Source organism: Peromyscus californicus, unplaced genomic scaffold, assembly GCF_007827085.1.
Source record: "Peromyscus californicus insignis strain IS unplaced genomic scaffold, ASM782708v3 Scaffold_17__1_contigs__length_78620276, whole genome shotgun sequence".
NCBI classification, from domain to species: domain Eukaryota; kingdom Metazoa; phylum Chordata; class Mammalia; order Rodentia; family Cricetidae; genus Peromyscus; species Peromyscus californicus.
The window spans coordinates 49738700-49765735 of NW_026294469.1; the positions used below are offsets into that span (position 1 = coordinate 49738700).

A 27036-nucleotide genomic window follows, 5' to 3' on the forward strand; every position below is an offset into this window, starting at 1 on the left:
ACTACAACATTTGTAATACTAGAAAAATCAGACACTGAACTCTAGTGGCTGGAGAGATGACTCAGTAGTTAAGAGTGCTTGCTGCTCATGTTGAGGACCAGAGTTCGATTCTCAGCACCCATATCAGGTGTTCACAACTGACCATGATCCAGCTCCATTGGATCCAACACCCTTTTCTGGCTTCTGTGGGCATGAGCACACACATGCGCAGACATGTATTCAGACACACACAATCAACAAAAATAAAAATAAATATATTTTTAAAAAACCCAAATATCTAACTATGGAGACTCATTTACCTCTCAGGGGGCCATGGGGGAAATGTCCACATTATTCTTAATTGTCACAATTATAGGGGGCTTCTCTGACATTCAGTGGGTGGAAACTGGGATAAGTATCTTCGGTGTATAGGACAACCTCCTACAATGAAGAATTACTGTACTCAAAATGTCACCGGGGCCAAGGTGAGAAGCCCTTGTTATGGAAGATGGTGCCACAACACAGAGGGATGCTCTGCGGTCATTAGAGTGAGTGAGAAGTACCATTGAAAGGCATTCAAGGCATCCGGCAAAGAAGGAAAGAGCATGCTACAGTCTGGTTTACAAAAGCATTCTAAAAAACTTTAAGTATGCAAAAAAATAAATTTTATTTTCTTTTTTGTCTTCCTATATTTTATAAAGTTCAGTAGTCAAGAACATGTAAAACTTATAAATTGAAACAAAAAATGCTGAACACCAAGGATGTGCCAGACAGCCCTGGAAGAAGACCTAAGGAGCAAATCCTGATAGGTCCCTGCTCTCACGAAGCTCCCAGTCCAGTGGGGGAAGGCAGGGAGAAGGACAAGGGAGAAAAGCCAAGACAATGTCTGGAAGGGATAAACACAATAAAGGAAATAGTATGGGATGACAGGCAGGGACCGGAAGACGGTGGTGTGGTGCTTCCTTGGGCTAAGATAACAAGAGCTGATGAGTGATACTAAAACTTTATAGTCTGCAGATTATGGAGAACTGGGCAAGAGTGAGCAGGCTGCTCAGGTGGATTATGGCATCTGCTTTAGAGAAGTTCAGGTGGTCACATGTACTGTCAGAGTAAGGACAGCCTTGTCTTCCTCCCCTTTAAATATATATATTTATATTTTATATATACACACACACAAACATTGTGACTGGTTTATCTCATCAAGAGAATGCTGAGGAGCAGTAAGAATGAATGAATTGCTGTCACACATGGTGATAGAGATAAAACTCACAAAGGTGCTGAACTGAGAATTTTGCCAAGCTAGCCTGTGCAGATGTCACGGCTTACCATTGGGTGGAGAGGGGTACCTTTGTACATAGTACTAAAAGGGTGCAATGCCCCCGAGAATTTATTACACTTTACAACGAAGGAAGTAATCCAGTTTGCGGTAAAGTCCCCTTACAAAGGTCAAAGGGCCAGGAACTGTTCATAACTGTGTATTCCAAAAGTATTTACAAGGCACTGTGCACAGCATGGGGCTGCCGTGGAACCTAAAATAAGGTTCGTCCACAGAGAGAGAGCTCTTTCCCACCTCCTTTTGTGCAGAGGAGGCACAACAAGGAGGATTCTGGTGTTTCTAGATTCTCTGGAGTTGATAGCCCACAGACTGCGGCATGCATTTCTGATGAACAACCCAAAGAAAAAGCACATCAAGGCACCAGGGGAAAGATCAAGTTGAAAGGAACTAGACTATAAAGGTCAGCCTCTCTGAAAGGACCAGATGTCAACCAGAGGATATCTCTGAGCAGTAGGATCATGTGTGCTTTTGACTGTCCTTTTGCATTATTTTCTGCAGAAAGCATGTATTATTTTTATAATAAAAGTATTATGGAAGGCGCGTTATTTCTTTTTTACAAGTGCCCTTAGCATACTAAAATTAGAACATCATTGGAATCCAAACCCAAGAAAACCTTGTGTGCAGAAATTATGAAATCAGGGCCAAGAGGTGGTTAGACCACAATATGCCTGTGTAGATGATACAAGCAGCCTGGTAACAACCATGGCAACCGAAGTCCCACATTTGGGAGGGTTATGGAAAGAGGGAGTGACTGTGGGGCGGTTAGCTTTAACTGTCAAATGTACACAACGTAGAACCACCTGGAAAGACTGTCTCAATGAGGGATTGTCTATACTGGATTGGCTGTGGGTCTGTCTTTTGAGGGTTGTCTTAATTAAGATAATTGATGTAGAAGACAGCCTACTTTGGGCAACACTATTCCCTAGGCAGGGGTTCTGAATTGTAGACGAATGGGCAAGTCAAGCCGAGTACAAGCAAGCAAGTGGTCATGCGTGCGTTTGTTCTCTCTCTGCCCTTGATTGTGGATGTGATGTGACCAGCTGTCTCAAGCTCCTGCTGCTATGACAACCGCCTCCCCCCCCCCCCCCGCCCCCACCACAAGGGATGGACTGTAACCTGAATCTGTGAACTTAAATACATCCTTCTCCCCCTAAGTTGCTCTTTGTTAGGGTATTTTGTCACAGCACAAAGGAGTGGAAGGTTTGGGTTGGAGGGATGGGCGGGGAGGCTTGCAGCGGCTGTATCAGAGCTCTAGCCCTTCCCGCATGGAGGACTGTAGATACACTTGTTACCTCTTCTGGTTGACCAAGAAGCCAAATTATCCTAGATAGTAATTGTCAGGCATTGATGTCACAGACCAACAAAGCCCTGAGGGCAGAGAGGACACATTTACAGGTAGGGAGCAGGCTGCTCCCGAGCTTGCCTGTGGCGTCCTCCACACGAGTGCTGTGCAATTCAGTGTCTTCTCTGAGCTCTTATCAAACCAGGGTGAAAAGAGTCACTCCCGTTCCCTCTCCCAGGGCCCAGTGGCATCTGGAACATGCTGATCCTCATAGCTCTTATTCTCAGGAAGTATTAATGACTTAATCCCTCAGCTTGCTCCTGCTCCTGTGTGTGGCCTTCTCAGTGAGATTTACAGACAAGATCCAGAGAAGTCCAGACTGCCGCAGGGCACATTGAATTCCATTTGCCTGGGAAACGGCCTGAGCCTGAACCCCTCCTTGGGAGCAGTTAGAGGGAGTCCCAGCCATGGGTGAGGTGACAGCCGAGGAGGTAGAGAAGTTCCTGGACTCAAACATTGGCTTTGCCAAACAATACTATAATTTTCACTACCGGGGGAGAGTCATCTCAGACCTCCTTGGGGCCAAGGAGGCAGCGGTGGACTTCAGCCACTACCACACTGTGAATAGCGTGGAGGAGAGTGAAATCATCTTTGACCTTCTGCGGGACTTTCAGGAGAATTTGCAGGCTGAGAAATGCACCTTCAACGTCATGAAGAAGCTCTGCTTCCTCCTGCGGGCTGACCGCATGAGTCTGTTCATGTACAGGACCCGCAACGGCATTGCAGAGCTAGCCACCAGGCTCTTCAACGTCCACAAGGATGCTGTCCTGGAGGACTGCTTGGTGATGCCTGACTCCGAGATCGTCTTCCCTCTGGACATGGGTGTCGTGGGCCATGTCGCCCACTCCAAAAAGATTGCCAATGTCCCCAACACAGAAGAGGTATGCTCTCCCTGCAAGAGAGACTGTGGGGATGCACTGATCCCTGGGGTTCAGGGGTCCAAGTGGGCTGGGTGGGTTGTTGCTGGCCACCAAGCCTGGGGTAGTCATGGCATGATACTGCTCTCTATTTATTGACAATACTTAGAAATTTTTATTTAGAAAAAAAAAGAATATCCAAAAGTAGCAGAAGTTTGAAATACTACAAAGGACTGTGTACCTTTCATTCATATTCACCAATTAATAACATCTTGTCACATCTGTGTCTCTCTTTTTCTGTGACCTACTAGAAGGAAGTTTCAGGCATGCCCTTTGGTCCATACAGCCTTCATTCTGTATTTCTAGAACAAGACATTTCTTCCTTATCCGTAGTACAATGGTGGAATTTGAGGAGCACAACACCCATATAACACAACCATCTAATCATTCATATTCAGTGTTTTCCAGGTGTCTCACGTACACTAATGTAACCCTGTCTCTTCAGTTCACTCCCCTCTGAGACCACTCCTCGGTTTGTCTTTGTTTTCTGGAAAGCTGGTGTATTTAAAGAAATATTTTTTGTCAAATCAGACAATCCCACAAATATTTTACAGAAATGTCCTTCCATTTTGGCTTATCTAATCTCCCATCCCTCCAACCCAAACCTTCCACTCTTTTGTGCTGTGACAAGGTAAGCTCTAGCATCAGGGACCTTATTTACTAGGTATTTATCCTGAGATCCTGCACAATGTCAGGCATAAAGCAAATGGTTAATAAACACAGCCTAAAGAATAGGAATTTTGCAGTAATTTCCCATCCTCTCCACAGAAAGCTAATCCCTAGATGCCATGGGCCTCATTTACTAGTACAGCAGCCATGCTAAGATATCAAGTTTAACCACTTCCAAGGTCCAGCCCCGGGACATTCTGTGCCATTTTTATTTGTTTGGTTGTTTTGAGGCAGGGTCTTACTGTGTAGCCCTGGCTGGCCTGGAACTTGATTCGTAGACCAAGACGGCCTTGAACTCACAGAGATTCTCTTGCCTCCATGTGCTGTATGCCTGGTCTCCTGGACATTTTGTGACTTTGTCTTCACCTTGCTTCTGTATTTATTTCAGATAAATAGTCTTAAGGTTAAAAAGGGAAGAGGAGAGGCTGCAAAGTAACCCAGTCAGCAAGGTGCTTGCTGGGCAACCATGAGAGAGAACTAAAGTTCAACTGCTAGAATTCACATTAAAAAATTTTTTTAAAAAAGCAACCACTCTGACATATACCTATAATCCCAGAGATGGGGAGATAAAGATGGGCAGAATCTGGGGTTTGATGACTAGCTAACCTAGTTAAATCAATGAACTCTAGGCCAATGAGAGACTCTGTCTCAAAATACAAGGTGGACAGCAATCTAAGGAATGGCACCCAAGGGGGACCTCTGCTCCTCACATGCAAATACACATAAGTGTAACACACACACACACACACACACACACACACACACACACACACACACACACACGCCTCATCCAACTGGATCCAGAGGTCTTGAGAGGGGGCTTGCCCAAGGTCACCAAAGCATTAAGCCCAATCTAGTACAAGAATCCAAAGGGGTCATCAAACAGTGACTACCTGGGTGTTTTCCTAAAAATCCAGCAGTTTCGAGAATCATTGAGAGTTCTAAGGTAGCATGAACTACAGAGTCACGTCTCAGGCCAGCCTGGGCTACAGAGACCAGCTCTGTGGGAAACACTAGGCAGACTGCCACGGGGTTAATGTCTCCCTGTGTGCCCACTTGGCATCAAGGAGTAGGGCTTTGGGGAGGAGTTTTGCTGGATGCAATTTGTCTCTTTTCACTTCCCCCCAAACTTTAGTACATTCTGTCAAAGACTGTGAAGACACAGTCTTGTGTAATAGTTCTCACTATCTTGTGCTTATAGCATGGAAACTCTTGCTCAGGGCCACACAGGGGTAAAGTACAGATGGAATTTAAACTTGGGTCCTCTGGCCTTAAACCCATGCTCTTAACCCTCTGCTGCCTCACACTTCTCATCTGTGAAGTAAGATCATGGGATGGAGTGTTATTCAAGAAAGATCATTTCCAATCATATTTCAGGAGTTATGACCTTATGCCTTGAGGTCAGAGCTGAATGCTAATCTTGTCACTTCCTAAGAACATAGCCTTAGCAAATCATTTAGCCAGTTCAGGCTCAGTTTTTAATTCATGTACCGTTGGTAGTACCCTGTCTCTGCCTCCTACATGCTGGGATTACAGGTAGGCTGTCACACCTATCCAGTTTTTACATGGATTCTGGGGCTCTGAATTCTGGACCCAGACTTGTAGGATAAGTATTTTACCCATTGAGCTATTTCCCCAGGCTCCTGGCACCAGGCCTACATGGGCAATTCTTGTTCCTTATTTCAACTCCATTACTGTTAGTAAAGATCTAAGTCACAGATCCATACCGCATCTATGTGGGCTCTGGAATATTCTAACCTTGCCTTTCTGGAGTTTTCCTTTTAGATTTTTTTAGTCTCTGGAAATGCCGAGCCCTTTGTAGGCCTTGGTGTTGTAGAATTGAGGATCTGAGAAGGTCCTCTGATTCCAGAGGATCCAGGCCTAGCAGTGTGATGAGCCTCAGCTCAGGGCTGATCTGTTATTTTCTGCTCAGCTCTGAAAGATCACCCTCACAGCCACACCCGTCCTTCCGTGGAAGCCTTTGAATCTGGGGCAGTGTCCCAGGCTGTGAGTGACTCAGTGAAGACCAGGAAGTCCTGAGTGCTCGCCATTTGCATGCTGTTTGCTGCTGTTCTCCTTGAGAAGTCTCACTCAGTTCCAGGCTCTGGCGCGGACATGATCTTACCAACAGTAACTAGAAGTTGAGTGGCCAGGGAGAAGAAAGATGGTGTGGACTGGGGTCCGAGCTGCCTCTAAACCTCTGTAAAGTTCGAGTTTGAGCCTTCATTGTCCTAAAGAGTCTGGGAATGGTGACAATCACTGTTTTGTTGGGACGTGAAACTACAAACTAAGCTTTCCGGGGCTCTCCCACGCTTCTGCACCCCTGGCAGCTCCCCGCTCACCCTCTGCTCTTATTCTTAAAAGCCTTGAGATCGGCATTGCCAAGGAAAATGGAAGGTGATCAGCTAAGTGTGGATTTTAAATAAACAAAGAGTAGTGTTTTAGAGTAAGTATGTCCCATGAAGTATTTAAGATATGCTGCAACTAAACATAATTACCATCTACTTGAAATTCGGATTTAACTTGGCATCCTGTTTCTGTTGTTGTTGATATCCAGCATTAATCTGTAGGGGTTGGGTAGGACGCAGAGGGTTTTTTCAATTTTCTTGTAACTGTTGAGACTTGCCTTGTGGCCCAGTATGTGGTCAGTTTTGGAGAAAGTTCCATAAGGTGCAGAGAAGCAGGCACGTTCTTTTGTGTTCGGGTGAAACATTCTGTAAATATCTGTTAGGTCCATTTGATTTATTATGTCCATTAGCTCTAGTATTTCTCTGTTTAGTTATTATCTGGATGACCTGTCTGTTGGTGAGAGTGGGGTATTGAAGTCTCCCAGCCTATGAGGTGTATGTCCCCATCTCTCTGCTTTACTGCTTGTCCCTGACACCTTGTGCCTGGGGTAGAGTGGAATACTCACTGAGTGAACGAATAAGGGGCAGCCCTTCTTTAGCACCAAGCAATTCCATTTCTGAAGGCTGAACCTGTGACTGCTGGGCCTGGAAGGACTGTCAGAGCTGAGAGAACTGTCCCCTGGAGCCTCTCAGTAGTCTGAGAGAACAGAGCCCCTGTAGTCTGCCTCTGTTCTCTCCTTTCTGGAGACTCAGAACTTGGCCCCCTAGGCAGGAGAAAAACCTCAGCCATCACTCTGATGTCACTGCAGGGGAAACCTAGGCAGTGTACTAAGTAGCCACTGAAGCCATTTACCGGCAAGCTTCTCCGTCATTGGGGCCCAGCCCATGGTCAGGTACAGACTCACAGTGTGGTTTGAACTGGATGTTTGTGTTTAACATGCTATCCCATCATGCTGTAAGCACCTCGTGTTACCGGTTGTCTTAGCTCCTTTTCCTGCTGCTGTGACAAGACACAAGAGCGACCTGAGGAGAGAGGGTTTGTGCTCTCTCACAGTTCAAGGGAGGTCAAGGCAGAAGGAGTTGGAAGCAGCTGGTCACAACACATTCACAGTCACGAAGCAAATGGGTAATGGGTGTTTGCTCGCTCTCTATTTACACAGTACGGGATCCCAGCCAGGGAAGAGTACCACCCACAGTGGACAGGTCTTCCCATCTTAATGAGCAATAAAGATAATTCCCCACAGGTCTTGACATATCCAGTGCCTGACACAGAGCCAAGGCTCAATAAATCCAAATGAATGAATGAATCAACCAATTCATCAGTTAATAAATCTACAACTAGTGAATGGGTCGATCAGCCGCGCTACTCACCAGCAAGGGACTTGTCGGTGAATGAGAAGGGACAGCTCTGTAGCAGCGCTGCTTGTCAGGGCTGATGTGAGTGAATTCGATAATATATGTAAGTCATCCGGCTCTGAGCCTAGCACATCCTTATTATTCAGTAAGTAACGGATCCCACCGTGTGTCCGACAGAATCAATACTGTGAGTGTTTGAAAAGAAGAAGTGAGGAACAGGGAATGAGAAGCAGAATTGCATTGCACTTTACATCTAGATGTGGTGGTGTATACCTGAAATCCCAGCACTCAGGAGGCTAAGATGGGAAGATGGTGGGTTTGAAGCTACATGGGGCTACGCAGTGAGTTATAAGCCAGCTGCAGGTATGTGGAAACTCCGCTGCACAATAAACAAATGAATAAATGCATACTGAGGCTCACCCCTCCCACTCTTCCCCTCCCCCTCGATGCTTCCGATGCACAGATCTTTCTTTTCTTCAAGTCTGCCAAACCCATTCCCACCTCCTGGACTTGGTAGTCACTGTGCCTCTCCTTGGAATGAGTGTGCTCCCTCTGCCTTGGGCTCCAAGCTCAGCGTTGTGTCTCCAGAAGAGGCTTCCAGACTCCCGTTCAAACCCAAGCAGCTTCACTCTGCCGTCCCTCCCCTCTCTGTTAAAGTATTTCTGGTTTATTTCCTTCAGAGCAGAACATCTCAGGCTGCAGGGAGAATGCCGAATCATTTTCTTATTTATTTATTTATTATTTTTCCGTCTCCTCCATTTAGCTGGATGTTTTCCCGGGACAGACGTCTCTTGTTCTCTGCCGTAGCCCCAGGGTTCACAGCAGTACCGCACACAGAAAGCATTCTGTCAATCCTGAGTAAACGGATGATGACGCTGGGCTTTCCTTGGCCATGTCTCTTGTGCCTGGGCTTTAAAGTCAATGGTTTGGGGCTGGGGAGATGGTTCAGTGGGTGAGAGAGCTTGCTGAACAAACCTGAAGCCTTGAGTTCAAATCCCCACTACACACACACACACACACACACACACACACACACACACACACACACACACACACACACACACCAGTCAGGTCTGGCTCTCTGTGCCTACAACCTCAGTACTGGGAGGACAGAGAGAGGCAGATCCCTAGCACTCAGTGGCCGGCCAGCCTCGCCAAACTGACCAGCTGCATGTTCTCATAGGGGACCTGTCTGAAGGGATCAAGGCAAATTCCTTCTCCGGCCTCTACCTCAATCCTATGCACACAACACACACACACACACACACACACACACACACACACACACACACACACACACACACACGCGCGCGCGAGCGCGTGCGCGCGCAAAAGAAAACATTAGACTAAATGGTTTGAGTAGAAATGCCTCCAACATCTTCTGCTTCTGGTCCACTGAGGTCCTATGATGTGATTGTTTGGGGGGTATTTATTATGGTATGGCTTCAGGGGTGGCAATGTTGGGGTAGACTCCAGTCGTTTGGGGGCTGGGGTGTTTGTGAGGAGTTCCTTGGCTGAGAACTCAGTGTGTGTGATGGTTAACAGGGTCAACTTGGATCTTGACCCACCTCAGAGACAGTCCTCTGGGCCTGTCGGTGAGGGAGTATTGTGGTCAGATTAATTGCGGTGGGAAGAGCAATCCTAACATTTCCCTGGGCTGAGGTTCCAGACAGTATAAAAGGGAGAAAGCAAACAGAATATCATCATCCTTTGCTCCTCACTGCTCGTTGCAATGTGATTGGTTGTCTCATGCTTCTGTCAACACACCTTCCTAGACAGGGTAGACTGTATCCCCTCAAACTGGGAGCCAAAATAAGCCCTTTCTCCCTAAAGTTGCATTTGTCAGGCATTTGAACACAGCACTGAGAAAAGGGCCTACTACACTGGAAAAGAGGGCGCTGGTAGATTTAGAGACGTCTGCCTCGGAGGCAGATGAGGCCCAAGTACTGGCTTCCCTGGATGAAGGTAAAAAGTGCAAAGCTGAACTAGCTGAAGTGAATCTGAGCATGCTTGGCCTTGGGCTGTGCTCAGGCACTCAGCCGTGCCCTCCGAGAATGACTCAGAACACCCTCCTTGGCTGCCACTGTCCTCCAGTTTTCTCTAATCCTCAACCGCTAATTCAAGTAGAGCGTGACTGGCTTATCCTAATTCCTTTACCCTTCACCTGGTTGAGCCCATGTCACTGACCTGACGCTGCTGCCTGTTTGTTTAATCTCACTCCCTCTGGAGAGAAATCCCGACATACAGAGCATCACACCAGGGACAGGAGCTGTCGGGGAAATTCTGCCGCCTCAGCGCTAGAGAAGTTCCGTGGATTGGCTGTGCGGATGAATCGCCCTTTTCAGAGCAGCATGCACAGTACATGTTTGTGCTGGCTCATGTCCCGTGGGACGTGGCAGTCAGGAAATTTACCACGGTGACAGAGAAAGAAAGGTGGATTCTCCTGACTCTAGACAATCCAGCCTCTGTCCCCTCTTCCTGGCCATGTAGCCTGTATCAATCAGTGCCTCTAAAGCCCTGCCAGGCTGCCTGTGGGGGTTGGGAGTCAGGGTGTGTGGACCTCTGCACCCTACAGTTTTCAGGCAAGCCCTTAGGGCCTGCGTTACTGTATTACCTTCTTCTGTCCTACCGAGACCAAATACCCCACAGAAGCAACAGAAGGAGGCCACTGGGATGGTTCAGTGGCAACTCGAGTTTGATCCCCAGAACCCATGTAAAGGTAGAAAGAGAAATTACTCCACAGAGCTCTTCTGATCACCACACAAGCACCAGCATGTGTCTCTCACTATAAACATCATGCCTCTCCCATGATAATAATAAATAATGTTTTTACTTGAAGGAAAGAAAGATTGCTTTGGCTCATGGTTTGGGGCTAGGAATCCATCATGGGGAAAGTGTAAAGGGACAGGGCAGTTCATATGGCGGCTGTTGAGCAGAGGAAGAGAATGTCCCAGATGGCTTTCCTCTGCTTACTCTAGCTGGTGCACCAGCCTATGGGATGATGCCACCACCTTTAGTGATCTTTAGTGATCCTCTCTGGAAGGGCCCTCCCAGATGCCCAGAGGTTTGCTTCACTAGTCTCCTAGGAACTTCTCAACCCAATCAAGATGATAGTCAAAATTACGGTTAGTGATTCATCTGTGAGGAGCTTGAGTCTTAGCTACTTGGTAAAGGGCTGACATGTAACAGAGCTTTCACAGAGATTTGTTGGATGGGGATGGTCATTGAAACAGCCATGTACTCTGTAACCAGCTTGTTATAAAAGGTGAAAATACATGCCTATGATTCCAGCACTTGTGGGGAGGCTGAAGCGGGAGGATTGAGTGTTCAAGGTTGGCACGGACTGTATAGTGAAACTGTGTCCAAGTAAATAAAAGAAAAGATGGGGCAGGGATGGGGGCTGAAAATAACGAAGCCTTTTGTTCAATGAGTGGACCCAAGAGTAACTTCACTGGGGCTTATGTGAGCAGGGCTGAGCTGAGGACAGGCTCCAAATGCCCCCAAGTCATGTTAACTTTGTGAGAAGGGCTGGTGGTCCCTCTCCCTTAGGCTGTTGGGAGGATGGAGATGAAAGGATGAGATGAAACGCCATGTGCAGTGCCCACTGGCGGTCATCATGGTCACGCCCCTAACTCCCTCACAGTTTCTGCTTAAGTTTCCACCTTGAGCTTTGCTGCCAGGAAGTGTTTGTCCTCCGTGGCCCTTGGGGGGCTACCTCTCAGGCCTTCTTCTCTTGATGGATGTTGGAGGTCTCCATGATCTCCTCGGGTCGTCCTGCCCTTGCCAGAGGGGAACCGATGAATGCCTCCACCCCCTTGTCAGCAGGGGCTCTGAGATGCTCTCCCATCCTTGTACTCATTTGCCTCCCTGTGCTGGCCCCTGCCTTCTTCCAGGATGAGCATTTCTGTGACTTTGTGGACGACCTCACCGAGTATCAGACCAAGAGCATCCTGGCTTCCCCCATCATGAATGGGAAGGATGTGGTAGCCATCATCATGGCTGTGAACAAAGTGGACGAACCCCACTTCACCAAGAGAGACGAAGAGGTAAGACTGCTTGAGATGCTGCTGAGGATACCATGCTAGTCCATCCCTCTTGCTCACAGAATCCCCCAACCTTGCCAATTGGCTTGGCGTTAGTTTCCCCATACATAAGGCAAAAGAACAAGCCAAGTATGGCAGCCCATGCCTGTAGTGCCAGTATTTGAGAAGCTGTGGCAGGAGTATTGTCACAAGTCTGGTGTAATTATAATTGTATAGCCTGGGCTGTATAATGAGTTCTAGGGCATTGTGTGCTATAGATCAAGTAGACCCCGTCTTGGAAACTAAAAGAGAGAGCAGGCTGGGTTCACCTACTAATCTCTGTGGGAGGCAGGGGAACATAACAATCCAAACATTGGATTTTGGAGTTAGGAATGAGAGGTGTTTATTCCGGATCTTTCAAAATCTTCTTGTTTTATTTGGATAAATCACTTATCTTCTCTGAATCTGTTTTTTTATTTGGAAAGTGGGGACGATTTCACAGTATCTCCCTCATAGTGACTTGTAATGACCAGGTAACACACAACAGTGACTTAACCCAGGGGCACCAAGTTCAATACACTTTTATGAATACACTCTCATGAATAAATCAACAAGCATGATGAGTTTCCATTCACGGAGCCGTGTATGGTTCATCTGTGCAAACTGCCTCCGTGTGAGTTCTGATGGTGGTCGGACATTTGCTTGCCGGTGGCAGAAGTAGCCCGAGGAAGGATTTCTCTGTTTCATCTGCCGTTTGAATTTGTAGATTCTTCTCAAGTACCTCAATTTTGTGAATCTGATCATGAAGGTATTCCATCTGAGTTACCTGCACAACTGTGAGACTCGGCGTGGCCAGGTGAGTGGCCTGAGCACGTCCTTAAGTGTTGATGTGGTCAGGGCAGCTGGTGTGAAGGTCCTGGGAACTACTGAGCTGCGTCTAGTGGGAGCTCCCTGTATCGGGGTGAAGAATGCGTGTGAAGTTGTATCCTAGCGTGGTTATGCTTGGATGGGAATGCTTGCTCACTAACGAGCTGCCAGACCTTAAACGAGTTGCTAAGCCTCTCTAATCATGTGGATATGTAAGATGGGCATGGTGGTGCAGTCTTGTTATCGCAGTGCTCAGGAGGTGGAGGCAGGAGGATGAGGAATTCAAGATTAGCCTCAGTGACATAGCTAATTGGAGGTGAGACTGGGCTGCACAAGACCCTGTGAAAACAAACAAAACATGGGGATAATTATATATGTATCATTCTCAAAAGAGTGTGTTATCAAAATAAATAAGATAACCTATGTAGGGTACTTATACTCAACTGCTTATTATTATTGTATGGTTTTTGCGGTGATGGGGATTGAACTCAAGACTTGTATTACTGACCTGCATCCTTAAACCCTGTGCTTAATATATTTTATTAATAACATATGAGATAAAATAAATGGAAAGAGTTAGACCTGATGCCTCAGTCTTTCCACCTGTAAAATGGGGCGAGTGAACCTGTTTCTCTAGGTTATTGTGAGAGTTAAATGGAATAAACTAGAAAACTTTGCAGAATTGTTATTTCCTATCTCAGAAACCTCTACTTTGTGCTTCAAAAACTCTGATTAGTGTTTCAAATGTCTTCAGATATTGCTGTGGTCTGGGAGCAAGGTCTTCGAAGAGCTCACGGACATAGAGAGACAGTTCCACAAAGCCCTGTACACGGTCCGAGCTTTCCTGAACTGTGACAGATACTCGGTGGGCCTCTTAGACATGACCAAACAGAAGGTAAGAAAACCACAAGGACCAGCCTTTCCAAGAGACACGCGGTGACGAAGCGCAGCCTAGTCAGGAATTCAGCGAGCACAGGACACACACAGCCTGGGGGATCCGGATGGCTGTGAAGGGTCTCCCATACGGGGTAGGGAGACAGCTCAGTCAGTAACGTGCTGTCCTCGAAACTATGAGGGCCGGAGTTTGACCCCCGGAACTGATGTAAAAGGCTCGTGCCGTACATAGCACAGGTGTAGAGGGCAGAGGACAACTTTTGGAAATCAGTTCTCTCCTTCCACCGAGGGTTCCGGGAAGGAACTCGGGTCACTGGGCTCTCGTGGCAGGCCCTTTTACCCTGGCGCCATCTTGCTGCCCTCGGGAGAGTTCTTTACAAGTGTGGACCCGGGTCCTCTGTCTCACAGCCATCTTCTCCCACTCGGTGCTTTCTTTCTCTTAAAAGCGTGTTCCGGTGAATATGAATCAGAGTCATAGTGTAGTGGAAGGAATCAGTTTTTCTTATGGCTATTGACTTCCGTGACCTGTTTAAGAAGGCACAAAGATCAGAAAGGTATTTACTTATGCCAATTCGTGTAAGTTTTACTTTTATGGATTCTACATGTAGCTCTACAGTGTACCAAAAGAATTTAATGTATACTATAATACATGATAAATATTACTGTTCCATGTGGACACCCAACCAGCCAATTATCTCATCTGGAAAAGCCCCACCCTTCCCCACTGCACCATAGAAAGTCCACCCTTCCCCACTGCACCATAGAAAGTCCACCCTTCCCCACTGCACTATAGAAAGTCCACCCTTCCCCACTGCACCATAGAAAGTCCACCCTTCCCCACTGCACCATAGAAAGTCCACCCTTCCCCACTGCACTATAGAAAGTCCACCCTTCCCCACTGCACTATAGAAAGTCCACCCTTCCCCACTGCACTATAGAAAGTCCACCCTTCCCCACTGCACCATAGAAAGTCCACCCTTCCCCACTGCACCATAGAAAGTCCTCTTCCCCACTGCACTATAGAAAGTCCACCCTTCCCCACTGCGCTATAGAAAGTCCACCCTTCCCCACTGCACCATAGAAAGTCCACCCTTCCCCACTGCACCATAGAAAGTCCACCCTTCCCCACTGCACTATTGAAAACTCCACCTTTTCTCACAGTCCCATGGAAAAGCTCATCTTTCCTTGGATTGGTTTCTGGAATCTCTATTTTGTTGCGCTGGTTTATTTCCCTATTATTCTACGTTACCTTAATTTCAGCATGTATACACAGTATCTTGATACTCCCCTGTGAAAAGATCTCTAGGGTTGGTGTTTTATGTTAGAGTTCTTCACTATGTCTTACATTTCTTGTCGTTTCTCTCTGTACTCTCCACCCTGTCATACTTAGGGACTTCAAAGTGAGTATTTATTTTCCTCTACCTGCTATTGCTTATCTTCTTCATGAAACATTAAGTTCTTCTAGGGCGGTGGTTCTCAACCTTCCTAATGCTGCAACCCTTTAATACAGTTCCTCATGTTGTGGTGAGCCCCCAACCATAAAATTATTTCTTCCTACTTCATAACTCTAATTTTGCTACTGCTATAAACCATAATGTAAATGTTTTTGGAGATAGAGGGCTGGCGATGGGGTCGCGACCCATAGGTTGAGAATCCCCATTCTAGGCCCTGTGCTGTGCCGTATGCATCATAAACAAGTGGCAAACATGACATGGGGCCCTGGTAGGTCCCCAGTTCACATGGTCACCCAGACCAGAGTTTCTTTCTTTTGTCAGAAATCTAGGAAAAGAGTCCAGCTGGAAAGCATGCCGAGGGCGTAGCATCTGAACTTCATGTGACCTCCCTTCTGTTTGTCCTCTGGGTGACATTAGCATGAGCAAACCACCAGGATTAAGTGTGCTCAAAGGAACAACGAGGCAGAGGGGGTGGCAGCTACACACAGCAATGCAGGGCTGACACGTCACTGTTTGTCCCCAAGTGTTAACAGCTCAGTGATCAGAGGGAGCTCTGGACCAGGAAGACCTTCTCTGCAGGCAGAGACTTTGACCTAACACAACCTTTGCCCCTCTGCAGGCAAAGAATAGTGGCAGAGAAGCCACAAGCCACAGGCGGAAACCTGGGTAGCCAGCCCTAGCGGCTTCTCCTCCTGGGAGAAGCCTTCTTTCTGGGTTCTTCCCCACCCCCCTTTCTTTCTTGTAACAATGTCTCGGGCTGGGCGGTGGTGCACAGCACTTGGGAGGTAGAGGCAGGCAGATCTCTGAGTTCGAGCCAGCCTGGGCTACAGAGTGAGTTCCAGGAAAGGTTCCAAAGCTACACAGAGAAACCCTGTCTCAACAACCGCCCACCCCCCCCAAAAAAAAAGAAAAGAAAAATAAGGTTTCTTGGGCTTGCTATGTAGTCAAGGATAGTTTTGAACTCCTGATCTTCCCATCTCTACCCCCTAAGTGTTGGGATTCCAGGCAAGTGCTTCCACACTCACTTTATGTAGTGCTGGGGTTGGAAGCCAGGGTTTTAGGCCTGCTAGGCAAGCAGTCTATCATCTGAGCTCCATCCCCAACCCTCTTTTATCTGTCTTTCTCTTGCATCTGGGACCATGGTCAAAGGAAAACTTAAGACAAAATAAGTTCAGTAACGGGTGATTCGTGAAGCACCCAGACAGGAAGCCACCAAGGGCGCTGCTTACAGCATGAGCAGTGAGCTCTTCTGGGTCGAACGGAGTAAAGAACAGGAACAACTTGATTGGCTGCAGTTACACGTTTGTCTGATCTAGGTGTGATCTGATCGGCTGTCTGTCTGTGATCGCCTAAAATTTAATGTCATAAAAACATGTCTCTTAGGTTATTACTCCAGAGCTGGGGATGGAGCCTAGGGCCTTGCCCATGCTGATCAAATGCTTTACTTCTGAGCTCCAGTACCAGCCTTTGTTTGTTATGAAGGGTCATGTATTGTAGTACAGGAGGCCAAATACAAAGTCAGGCTCAGGTGAGTGCCTGCTGATTGCACTTGATGGCTTTTAGGGTCTTTTGGATTTTTTTTCCCCACAACACTTTAACAGTTAAAAACAGTGTTTCTGGAGTTGACAGTGGCATTGTGTGATGTATTTTGAGACCTCATGGATAAGTTTTGAATCCCCAGTTGCTGGGCATCCGCTGCCCCTGCCAATGTAATAAATCAATCAAGCCGAATTAATAAATCCAGGTTTAATGAACAGAGCAAAGCAATCCTGGGTGACCCTTGGGAAGGCAGGGGAGAGTCACACGGCAAATATGACTACCAGGCCTTAAAAGTAACCTGTAGTCGTGGTCTTGAGCAGCTCCAGGGAGGGACTGGCTTTTGATGGGCTTCAAGGGGGCGGGGGTCTGGAATGGGAGGGCGGCTCTAGGGGAGAGGCTTCTGTTTGGTGGGCTTTGAGGGGGCAGGTTTGGGGAGAGAGAGGTGAGGGAGGGGAGTTGAGGTGGAGCATCCACCAGAACACTCACCACAGCTGTTGTCATGACGCCTTTCTGATTGGCAGAGACACAACCGCTACATGATTATACAGCTGTGGCCTCTTTGCTCTATTAACTCTATTCCAGATGCTTGGATTGTTTTCCATAGGGATCCCACTTTTTAAAAAAGTAGTGTGTGTGTGTGTGTGTGTGTGTGTGTGTGTGTGTGTGTGGTTTATGTACGTTTCCATGTGAGTGGGGTGTGCACATGCCACCACTCGTGGAGGCAGGGGACATCTTCAGGGGCCCGTCCTCTCCTGCCAGGTTGACTGAGACAGGGTCTCTTACTGTTTGCTGTTGCACGGGACGGGGTGGAGAGCTTCTGGGAATCCCCCTGCCTCCACCTTTCATGTTGCCCTCAGAGCATCGACAGTATACAGAATGTGCTACGGACCTGGGTAGCTAAGGATTCGAACTCAAGTCCCCACACTTGCAGGGCAAACGCTTTTACCTCCTGAGCTATTGATTTCCTCAGCCCCAAGACCTCATTTCCCTGACTAGCATCTACAACACTGGGGACACCCCATCTCATTATCCGCATTTTGACTGATTAGACAGATCCTGTTCATCAATATTTAACAAATATGACTGTTCTCTGACTTTGTCCTTCCAGCCAAGCTCAAGTTTCAGTGATCTTTCTGCCTTCAAACTTCAGTGGTAGACAACTCATATAGGTTGGACTTCGCTTTAAAAACATGTAATTATTATTATTATTATTATTATTATTATTATTATTTATTCCTAGGAATTTTTTGATGTGTGGCCAGTTCTGATGGGCGAGGCTCCAGCCTACTCAGGTCCGAGGACTCCAGATGGAAGGGTAAGTTGCTTTGTGATTTTTTTTTCCCATATGTAAGGCTTGGCAGAGTCTGCTGAAGGATACTTATTTATCATTTGTATTTATCTTCAGATATTAGTCTGTCTTTCCTATATTATGGTAATTCATCACAACTTTCCAACCCTGTCACTTGCAAATGTTAAATATCTTGCTGGAGTTTCGAAGGGACCTGGAGGAGCAGATGAGGCAGCAATCGATACCCACCTTCTGCAGACAAGAATATGTTAAGAGATGTCATGTGGCTGGCTCAAGTATCTTCCCAGCAGGAAGTTAGAACCAGTTTGGAACTAGAAAGAGGCTTCACATCTGATCCAGAATGTCAGCTTTGTGGCCAGAGCCCGGTCCTAACTACTTGATACGCTTGTTAGCTGCATGCATTCCAGTTCTCGCTTGTTGGTACTTACCAAAACTGGACTGGTTTATAGTGACAGTCAGTTTTGGTTGTTTTTTTTTTTTCATAATGATCTCTCAGTTGACTTTGAAAAGGTTGAAGGTCAGTCAGATGGGACCTAGCAGCCCACAGGATAGATCTAATTGGAGCTATGTAAGAGCTCCATCCTTGGAGAGTGCCAGGAGCTACCCAGTTAGCCACAGTCCACACCACTCAGGCTTCTTATATACTTCTGGCTGGGTGCTCCTGTTTGGCCCCCACCCCTCTATAACGCAGGGTCCCAGGGTGTCATATAACCAGGTTATACCTGCAAATGTTTTGTTTGCTCCAAAGAGGGAAGGAAAAGTCAGCATTGACTCTGAATTTCCGAATCAGTGAGGGTCCCACTGTATGTGTGCCCGGAAGTTCCATGTAGTGGCTCTGACAGCGCTCCTTTCAGGGGTGGTTGAGTGGGCAGTGTGTACCTTCTAGAACACTACAAAGACACAAAGAGAATCCCTGCACAAACCCACAGATATCCCAAAGCGCAGCCTTGGAAAAGACGAGTCAACTTTATGTTGTTGTTCATTTAAGAATGGGAAACAGTGGGCTGGAGAGATGGCTCAGTCAGTGGTTAAGAACAGTGGCTGCTCTTCCAGAGGACCCGGGTTTAATTCCCAGCGCTGATGTGGCAGCTCCCAACTGTTGGTAACTTCAGTTCCAGGGGAGCTGACACCATCACACAGAGTATATACGGGCAAAACACCAGTGCACATCAAAAAATATATAAATCTTAAAAAAAAAGAATGGGAAAACAAACAAACAACAACAAAACCCAGGTATAGTGGCTCACTCCTACACTCCCAGCAATGCAGAGGCTGAGACAGGAGGATCACTGTCCAGATCAAGTCCACCCTGGGCTACATAGTAAATTCTAGGCCAGCCTGGACTATGCTGTGAGACCGTCTCAAAACAAACAAAACCAAAATGGCAATGCAAGTTAAGTCTGAGGCAAGAGGATCATAAAAGTTCAAGGTTGTCTGGGTTGCAGTATAAGTTCACGGCTCCTGGGCAGCATAGAATTCTATTTTAAAATAGAAAAGTAACATGAGGGCTGGAGAGATAGCTCGATGGTAGAATGCTTACCTAGCACATGTGAGGTCCTAGGTTTAATCCCTTGTATGAGAGAGAGAGAGAGAGAGAGAGAGAGAGAGAGAGAGAGAGAGAGGTTTGTTGATGTGCATCTCTTTATCTCTGGGGCACACAGTGAATGAGGTTGGTCCCATTTTAACTGGACCAAGTGGATCTGATGTACTGGATCAGAAGTCATACTAATAAGTGTTAGAATTGGTTGGTATACCCCACAGTAGAGAATATGGATTCAAACAATGGTGTTATGTGCTGAAGTCTCTTCTCCTTGAAGTTCATTCCAGAGAAGAAGTGAATAGACAATACTTGGGTGAAACCATGCAGGACTCAGGCAAGTACTGTTTTGGAATCAAAGATACACTGAAGGCTTGGAAACAGAGCCTGTAGAGATTCCAGAAATCTATAAAACTCTAGATATATTGAGATGTGTTCATCACTAAGGCACACAGGAGAAGAAAGTTCTCCAGGAAATGAAACACAGATAAATCTTATTTCACAAAGACCACTCACTGGATGCTGTCCTTAAACTCACTAACAAAGCCGAACCTAGAGGAAACACACACAGGCGTGATTTGGGCCCAGACACAGTCACAGGATTGGCCGGGCCTGACCATGTAAGGAAGGTGGGTGTGGGGCTAGTGAGATGGCTTAGTGGGAGAAGATGTCTGTGGCCAACCCTGATGACAAGGGTTTGATCGCCACTACTCATTCAATGGAAGGAGAGAATATACCTCCATCAGCTTGTCCTCTGATGCCCTCTACATGCACACACACAAAATACGTAAAGAAGTAGTAATAAAACTGGTTTTTGAGACAGGGTTTCTTTATGTAACTCTGAATGTCCTGGAACTCTCTATGTAGACCAGGCTGACCTTGAACTTGCAGAGATCTGCCTGTCTCTGCCTCCCAAGTGCTATGATTAAAGACATGGGACACTATGCCTGACTGACTTTTTTTTTTTTTTTTAAGAATGTGGGTACAGTGGGAAGACACTTGAGTCCTGACACAAGCTAGTCTTTGGGCTTGGGACGTTTCCAGAAGTCCCCTTCCCATTCTGTCATGCTGGGGTAGGCCAGCCTGTCCACGGGACTTAGGTCACTAATGCTGGGCCTCCCACTGACATGCAGTAGGCACTCTAGTATAAAACCAGAGCTGGCCGGTTGCACCTCATGTCTGCTGGGCTCTGTACCTGAATTGCGTGGTTTTGTGATACTATGGTTTGAACCCAGGGCCTCATGCAAACCAGGCAAATGTTTTACCACTTCCTCGGTCCTTTTTTTTTTTTTTTTTTTTTTTTTTTTTTTTTTTTTTTTTCCCCGAGATAGGGTTTCTCTGTGTAGTTTGGTGCCTGTCCTGGATCTTGCTCTGTAGACCAGGATGGCCTCGAACTCACAGAGATCTGCCTGGCTCTGCCTCTCGAGTGCTGGGATTAAGGGCGTGTGCCACCGCTGCCGGGCGCTTTTGTATTTTTTTTAATTGCTTTTATTTTGAGACAGCTTGTATAAGCTGGCCTTGAACTCATCCTTTAGCCTAGGGGATTCTTGAATTTGCAATGCTCTTGCTTCAGACTCCCAAGTAGCTGGAATTACAGACTTGCACCAGCAGGCCCGGCTGCCATTTATTCTTTCTAATATGTCTACAAACGAGTTGTTTTTATTTTCCCATTGGGCGGTTGAGGAGGTAAAGATCTGGAAAGGCCAAATCATTTGTACAAATTTAAGACCAGGATGCTTTTCTCGACGGCGACTGTCACCACAAACATGCCTTCTCATGGTCCCTTTCACCTTCTACTATGACTCATGTTTTATTGGCTGAATTCAAATGCACTTTAAAAGTACAGTGTCTGACTTTAACCATCCCTCCCTCAATCCTAGGTCCAAAGCCTTCTAACAGCCAACTAGATCTTATTTCATCTCCTTTAGAAAGTAAAATGCCGTGTGTGTGTGTGTGTGTGTGTGTGTGTGTGTGTGTGTGTGTGTGTGTGTGTGTTTAAAGTAAGAAAAAAATTGTACAGGCTAACTAGGCCTCGTGGGAAAAAACAAAACGTACTTGTCATCAAACTGCCATATTTCCAGGCCCTGTTATTTGGCTACCGCTGGACTGGTGGCTCTTTCAAAGACTTCTGTCACAGTGTCGGCTGTGCAGCAGAAGGTAACAAAGGTGCTCTTGATGCCTGTGGTTTGGTTTTCCAGAATCTGTGAATTCGTACATGAATGTGCCCTTGAAGGCCACACAAGAGCTGCTGTGTGTAGGAAAAGCCGCTTTGCCTAACACACTGGTTCTATTTTGCTGCTTTTTTTTTCTGAGTCTCCAGTAGGCTTCAGGAGGAAGAAAACATAAAAAACCCAGCACACTAGCCAAACCTGTTAGACATGCTAGGAACTTTTCGGACGAGCCCCATGGCAACTGTACTTGGCACTAGACGTCAGCCACGCCGGCAGCCACAGTGGCCACGTGCTCGCTCACCTCCTAGACGCTACAGTGGCCTGTGCTGCCCAGCTGCGATGTTTGAGAACCTTTTCTTCTCTTGTCTTTTTTTTATTATTTATTTTTTATTTTATGTACATTGGTGTCTTGTCTGAAGGTATGTTTGTAGGAAGGCATCAGATCCCCTGGAACAGAAGTTACAGACAGCTGTGAGCTGCCATGTGGGTGCTGGGAATTGAATCTAGGTCCTCTGGAAGAGCAGCAGTTGCTCTTAACCACTGAGCCATCTCTCCATATCCTTTTCTTGTTTTTTTGATTTTTTTTTAATTAATTTACTTTTTTATTTTAGGACAAGGTCTTACTCTATAGCTCAGGCTAGCCCAGAACTTACTATGCAGGCCAGGCTGGCCTCAAACTTGTAGTGACCCCCCTTGTCTCTGTTTCCTGACTGCTGGGATTATAGGTGTGACCACCACAGTTAGCTGACCCAGAGTCTCTTAATATAGCTCAAGTGGGCCTGGAACTCACAGTCCTCCTGCCTCAGCCTCTGAAAATGCTAGGACTACTGGCATGAGCCGCTACACCCAGTGTTTCTCAGTGTTTCAGCTTACAATGGGTTGGTGGGGCTGTAACCCACTGTGCATGGAGGAGACGCCGCCGGCTGTATTTGTTTAATCACTTTCCCAGGGATAGTTGTGGTCAGGTGCTCCAAGTTCTTCCTGGGTGTAGAGAATAGTGCCTTCAGGCTGTGCCTTGCCCTGAGTGATGCCTCCTTATAAAACAGCAGTCGGTTCCACTTCGACTGCAAGTGCTGATGAAGCATGGTTTGTATGTCATTTGTGCAAGTAAACAGCCACCATCTGTCCAGCACCAACCACGAGGCAGACTGATAACTCATTTACGCAAAGAAAGTATGACTCCCTCTGAATGTATCATATTAAATAAGGAACATATGGTTATTTGCATCAAAACTATTATGAGAGCCCAGGTCATACATGTCTTTGATCCCAACACTCTGGAGGCAAAGGCAGAGGCAGAGGACCAGCCTGGTCTTCTACATAGTGGAGTTTCAGGCTATCCAAGTCTACATAGAGAGTCCCTATCTCAAAAAGTCAAAAACAAAACAAAACTGTATCAGAAAAACCAGGCCTGTGAGCCCACTGAACACTTGAGACTAATGAATGAATGAATGAATGAATGATGCAACTCTGTACTTGATCATATAAAATAAAATAATGCTGGGTACTACAGCATTCTCCAAGCCCTTCATCAGACCATCCTGTACATGAGTCATGGATCAACAGGTACTGAGCTCTCAATTCTTCTATAACATGTTTTTCATGCACACACACACACACACACACACACACACACACACACACACACACTCATACATAGACCACTATGTGAAGTGTAATGCATACTCTGAGAGTTAATATTTGTATCTAAGATTGGATTGAAAAAAAAACCAGGACTGCCAAAAGCCACAAATGCCAAGTGAGATCAATAGTAATTGGTGAGTTTAAGCCATTGACATTGATATAGTTGTGAACTTGTTATTTAATAAATTCTGACATTATAGAAGGACATAGGCACGTCAATCTATGCTTCTGACATGACTTGCTCACAGAAGAGGTTTGGAGCTCAAAATCTTATCTTAAAAGGCCTTTTAAAGTCATGTGGCTGAGATTTATGGATGTGACGGGCATCCTTGAGACCATGTCTATAGGATACATTGCCATACATGGAAATGCTGAGTCAGAGAATATGTGCAGTTTGGTTCTAGAGACATCCTGCTAACTCTCCACTTGCAACTGTAAATCGTAGGTAGGGTCGTGCATCAGTAAGATTTTTGTTGCTATGGCAAATATTGAGACAAGAATGAAGTTTGTAGGATGGAGGATTCCCATGCTGTCTGGGCCTGGAAGAGTTCTTTGTAGTTAGAGTTTTCCTGCCTGGCCCACAGTCAGGACAAATCTCTCTCACCTGCCAGTCCCACAGCCGCTCAGACCCGACCAAGTAAACACAGAGACTTATATTAGTTACAAACTGCATGGCCGTGGCAGGCTTCTTGCTAACTGTTCTTACAGCTTAAATTAATCCATTTCTATAAATCTATACCTTGCCACATGGCTCATGGCTTACCGGCATCTTCACATGCTGTTTCTCATCGTGGTGGCTGGCAGTGTCTCTCTGCCTCAGCCTTCCACTTCCCAGCTTTGTTCTCCTCCTTGTCCCGCCTACACTTCCTGCCTAGCCAATGGCCAATCAGTGTTTTATTTATTGACTAATTAGCAACACATTTGCCATACAGACCATCCCACAGTTCTTTGTCTGCAGCTCCATTTCTTTGACTGGTAGAGAGTGAGAGCCTTCTGTAGTTTTTCTTTGGGAGTCAGATTCAAGATCCAGATTCCTGAGCCAGGTGGTGGTGCATGCCTGTAATTCTAGCATGTGGTGCATGCCTGTAATTCTAGCATTAGGTGCATGCCTGTAATTCTAGCATGTGGTGCATGCCTGTAATTCTAGCATGTGGTGCATGCCTGTAATTCTAGCATTTGGTGCATGCCTGTAATTCTATTTGGTGTATGCCTGTAATTTTAGCATTTGGGAGGCCAAGGCAAGAAGATCAGACGTGTAAGGTCAACCTTGGCTGCATACCAAGTTTGAGGCTAGTTAGAAAGGACTCCATGGATTCTTGTCTCAAAAAAAGCAAACAAACAAAACAAAACAAAACCAAAAAACAAAAACTTACCAACAGAGCTGGTAAGATGGCTCAGCAGATAATAAATAGCACGTGTCACCAAGCTCAATGATCTGAGTTTGATCTCTGGGTCCCAGATCATGAGAAGAAAGAATCAAATCCTACGAGCTATCCTCTGACCTCTCCACCTTTGCTGTGATGTGCGCACATGAGTCTACACACACATGCCTACCTACCTACCTACACACACACACACACATACACACACACACACACACACACACACACACACACACACACACACACACAAAATCAATGGGCTGGAGAAATGGCTCAGTGGTTACTTCCTATGAAACCATGATGGGGAGGGTAGGCAGAGGGAAAAGAGGCTCTTTTGGGCTTGCTGGTGGGGCCACCATGCCTCAAAGGCATATAAGGCGGCAAGTGGTGGAGGAAGATACTGAACACCCTCTGCTGGCCTTCCCACACCCGCAGAGGTTCATGCACCTGCCAGCACAGACATGTGCGCACCCCCTCCACACACGCACACACATACACAACCCAAACAAACAAATTATCCAGACTCCTGTGTTTCAGCTCATCACACTATTTTTTTGCAAATGGAAAGAGGTCTAGTAGCTGAGGGAGAGACACGAGTGTGGAGTCAATGCTTCTTAATAAATGCAGCCAAGTGTCTGATTCAGTAACAACTAGTTTGCAGGTTTGCAACCATCCAGTGGTCATTGTCTGAGTAACTGTGTCCCAGGCAACAGAGATAGAGATCGCAGTGCCATATAGTGGAAGGGTCTCTGAGCTAGAGATCAAGGGCCCAGGCTCCGGTGCTGGCTCATTACATTGTCTCACTATACAGTGGTCCGTCCTTCTCCTGCATCTCAGTCCTCATCTATGACATGGTTGCTAAGCAGCCCCTCACTCTCAGGCATAAAAAATGACCTGATAAGATAATAGAATTTTCCATGGAGAGCAAGAGGCATGGAGCCATCTGTCAGCCGGTTCTATGGAGGTCTGTGACCTCCTATGACCTTCTTTGAGGGTCAGCTAAGAACAGTGAGCGCTGGAAGGCAGCAGAGTTGACCTTAGAGGGAGCTAGGAGCACGCTTGGTGCCCCTGAAAAACAGGGGCAGATGACAGTGAAGGACAGGGGATGGGTGCCATGTCTTAGGCATGGGTAAACTTTGTGTGCTCTTTGCCCTGTTTAAAACAACAAAACAAAAAAAGGGAATGGAGAAGAAAGAATCGGTCTAGTTTCATGGTACACTTCTGCTGAAGCTCCGCCCTCACTCCGTGTGTAACTTTCCTCTTTTGCCAGGAAATTAACTTCTACAAGGTCATCGACTACATCCTGCACGGCAAAGAAGACATCAAAGTAATCCCGTAAGTTTCATCTGCAGACACGACAAACTTCAGGCACGTTTCCAACACCTTAAGTCTGTGGCTCCTGAAACGAACTCTGATCAAAGCCTGGACAGCCATGCCCTTAGTTGGAGGCAGAGAGAGCAGGGGGAGCGGAGTGAAACAGTGACGAGTTACAAGGTGGTGGAACCCGCAGGGGAAGAGCTCCATCAAAGACAAGCAAGCTGGATTATGTATCGGGAGGAGTCAAACTCACGTAGCAGTCTGTGTTAATAAGCAACCTCAGCACCCCACCCAATAGAAAAAAAAAAGACGATAGTCTTAAATTGAGGCTTTCAACCACTTCTGGGGTCCAAGAAAAGGGCAAAAGCAAGAATCTGGGAAAGAAAGTGACTCAGGACCCAAGGAACAACATCTAGAAAAGGGCCTAGGAGGAAGGACACTAAGGGTGTATAGAGGATGATTTTAGGAGTAGAGAAGTCGCAACCCCTTTTGGGATAAGCTTGAGCTGTATTGGGCAGCAGCATATTCCAGAAAACTCATGTCCCGGAACCCCTCCCTGGACCGAGAACCACCCCCGGAACTCTTCCTGGAGACGGGCTCACTTGCTCACCTTAACTACAGGCTCCTTAAGCTGCCATCAGTGGAGAGGGCCACACCTTTAGCCGCTGCCCCCCTCCCCGCAGAGCCAGAATGCTGAAGGGATTTACCCTGCATTGCTCTAATCCTCAAACAGTGGAGAGACCTGGAAATGCTGACTCAGCCTTGGCCACCAGGTCAAATCCTAAAATACTCCTCTGTCACTCAGAGAAGCAGTTCTCAGGTCTGTCTTCGGCTAGTTGAGGATGGAAAATGTCATGAGCCCCCCCCAGAAATCATCAGGAGTCCCAGTTCGTATGCAAAAGTAAAGAGCCTTTATTGAAAGCTTAAGCTTGGGCTTCCCATCCATTCCGATT

At 46.6% G+C, this 27036-nt stretch overlaps 1 protein-coding gene across 1 annotated transcript in view; it reads left to right on the plus strand.

Annotated features, from left to right (window-relative positions):
• The first annotated feature begins 3064 nt into the window (after positions 1-3064).
• The window catches only part of Pde6a (phosphodiesterase 6A), a 51154-nt gene continuing 27182 nt past the window's right edge, over positions 3065-27036 (plus strand). The window contains exons 1-6 of the mRNA XM_052742764.1: positions 3065-3538; positions 11841-11993; positions 12736-12825; positions 13591-13731; positions 17964-18038; positions 26037-26101. Coding sequence (XP_052598724.1) covers positions 3065-3538; positions 11841-11993; positions 12736-12825; positions 13591-13731; positions 17964-18038; positions 26037-26101 — 998 coding nt within the window. The remainder of the gene's footprint in view (positions 3539-11840; positions 11994-12735; positions 12826-13590; positions 13732-17963; positions 18039-26036; positions 26102-27036) is intronic.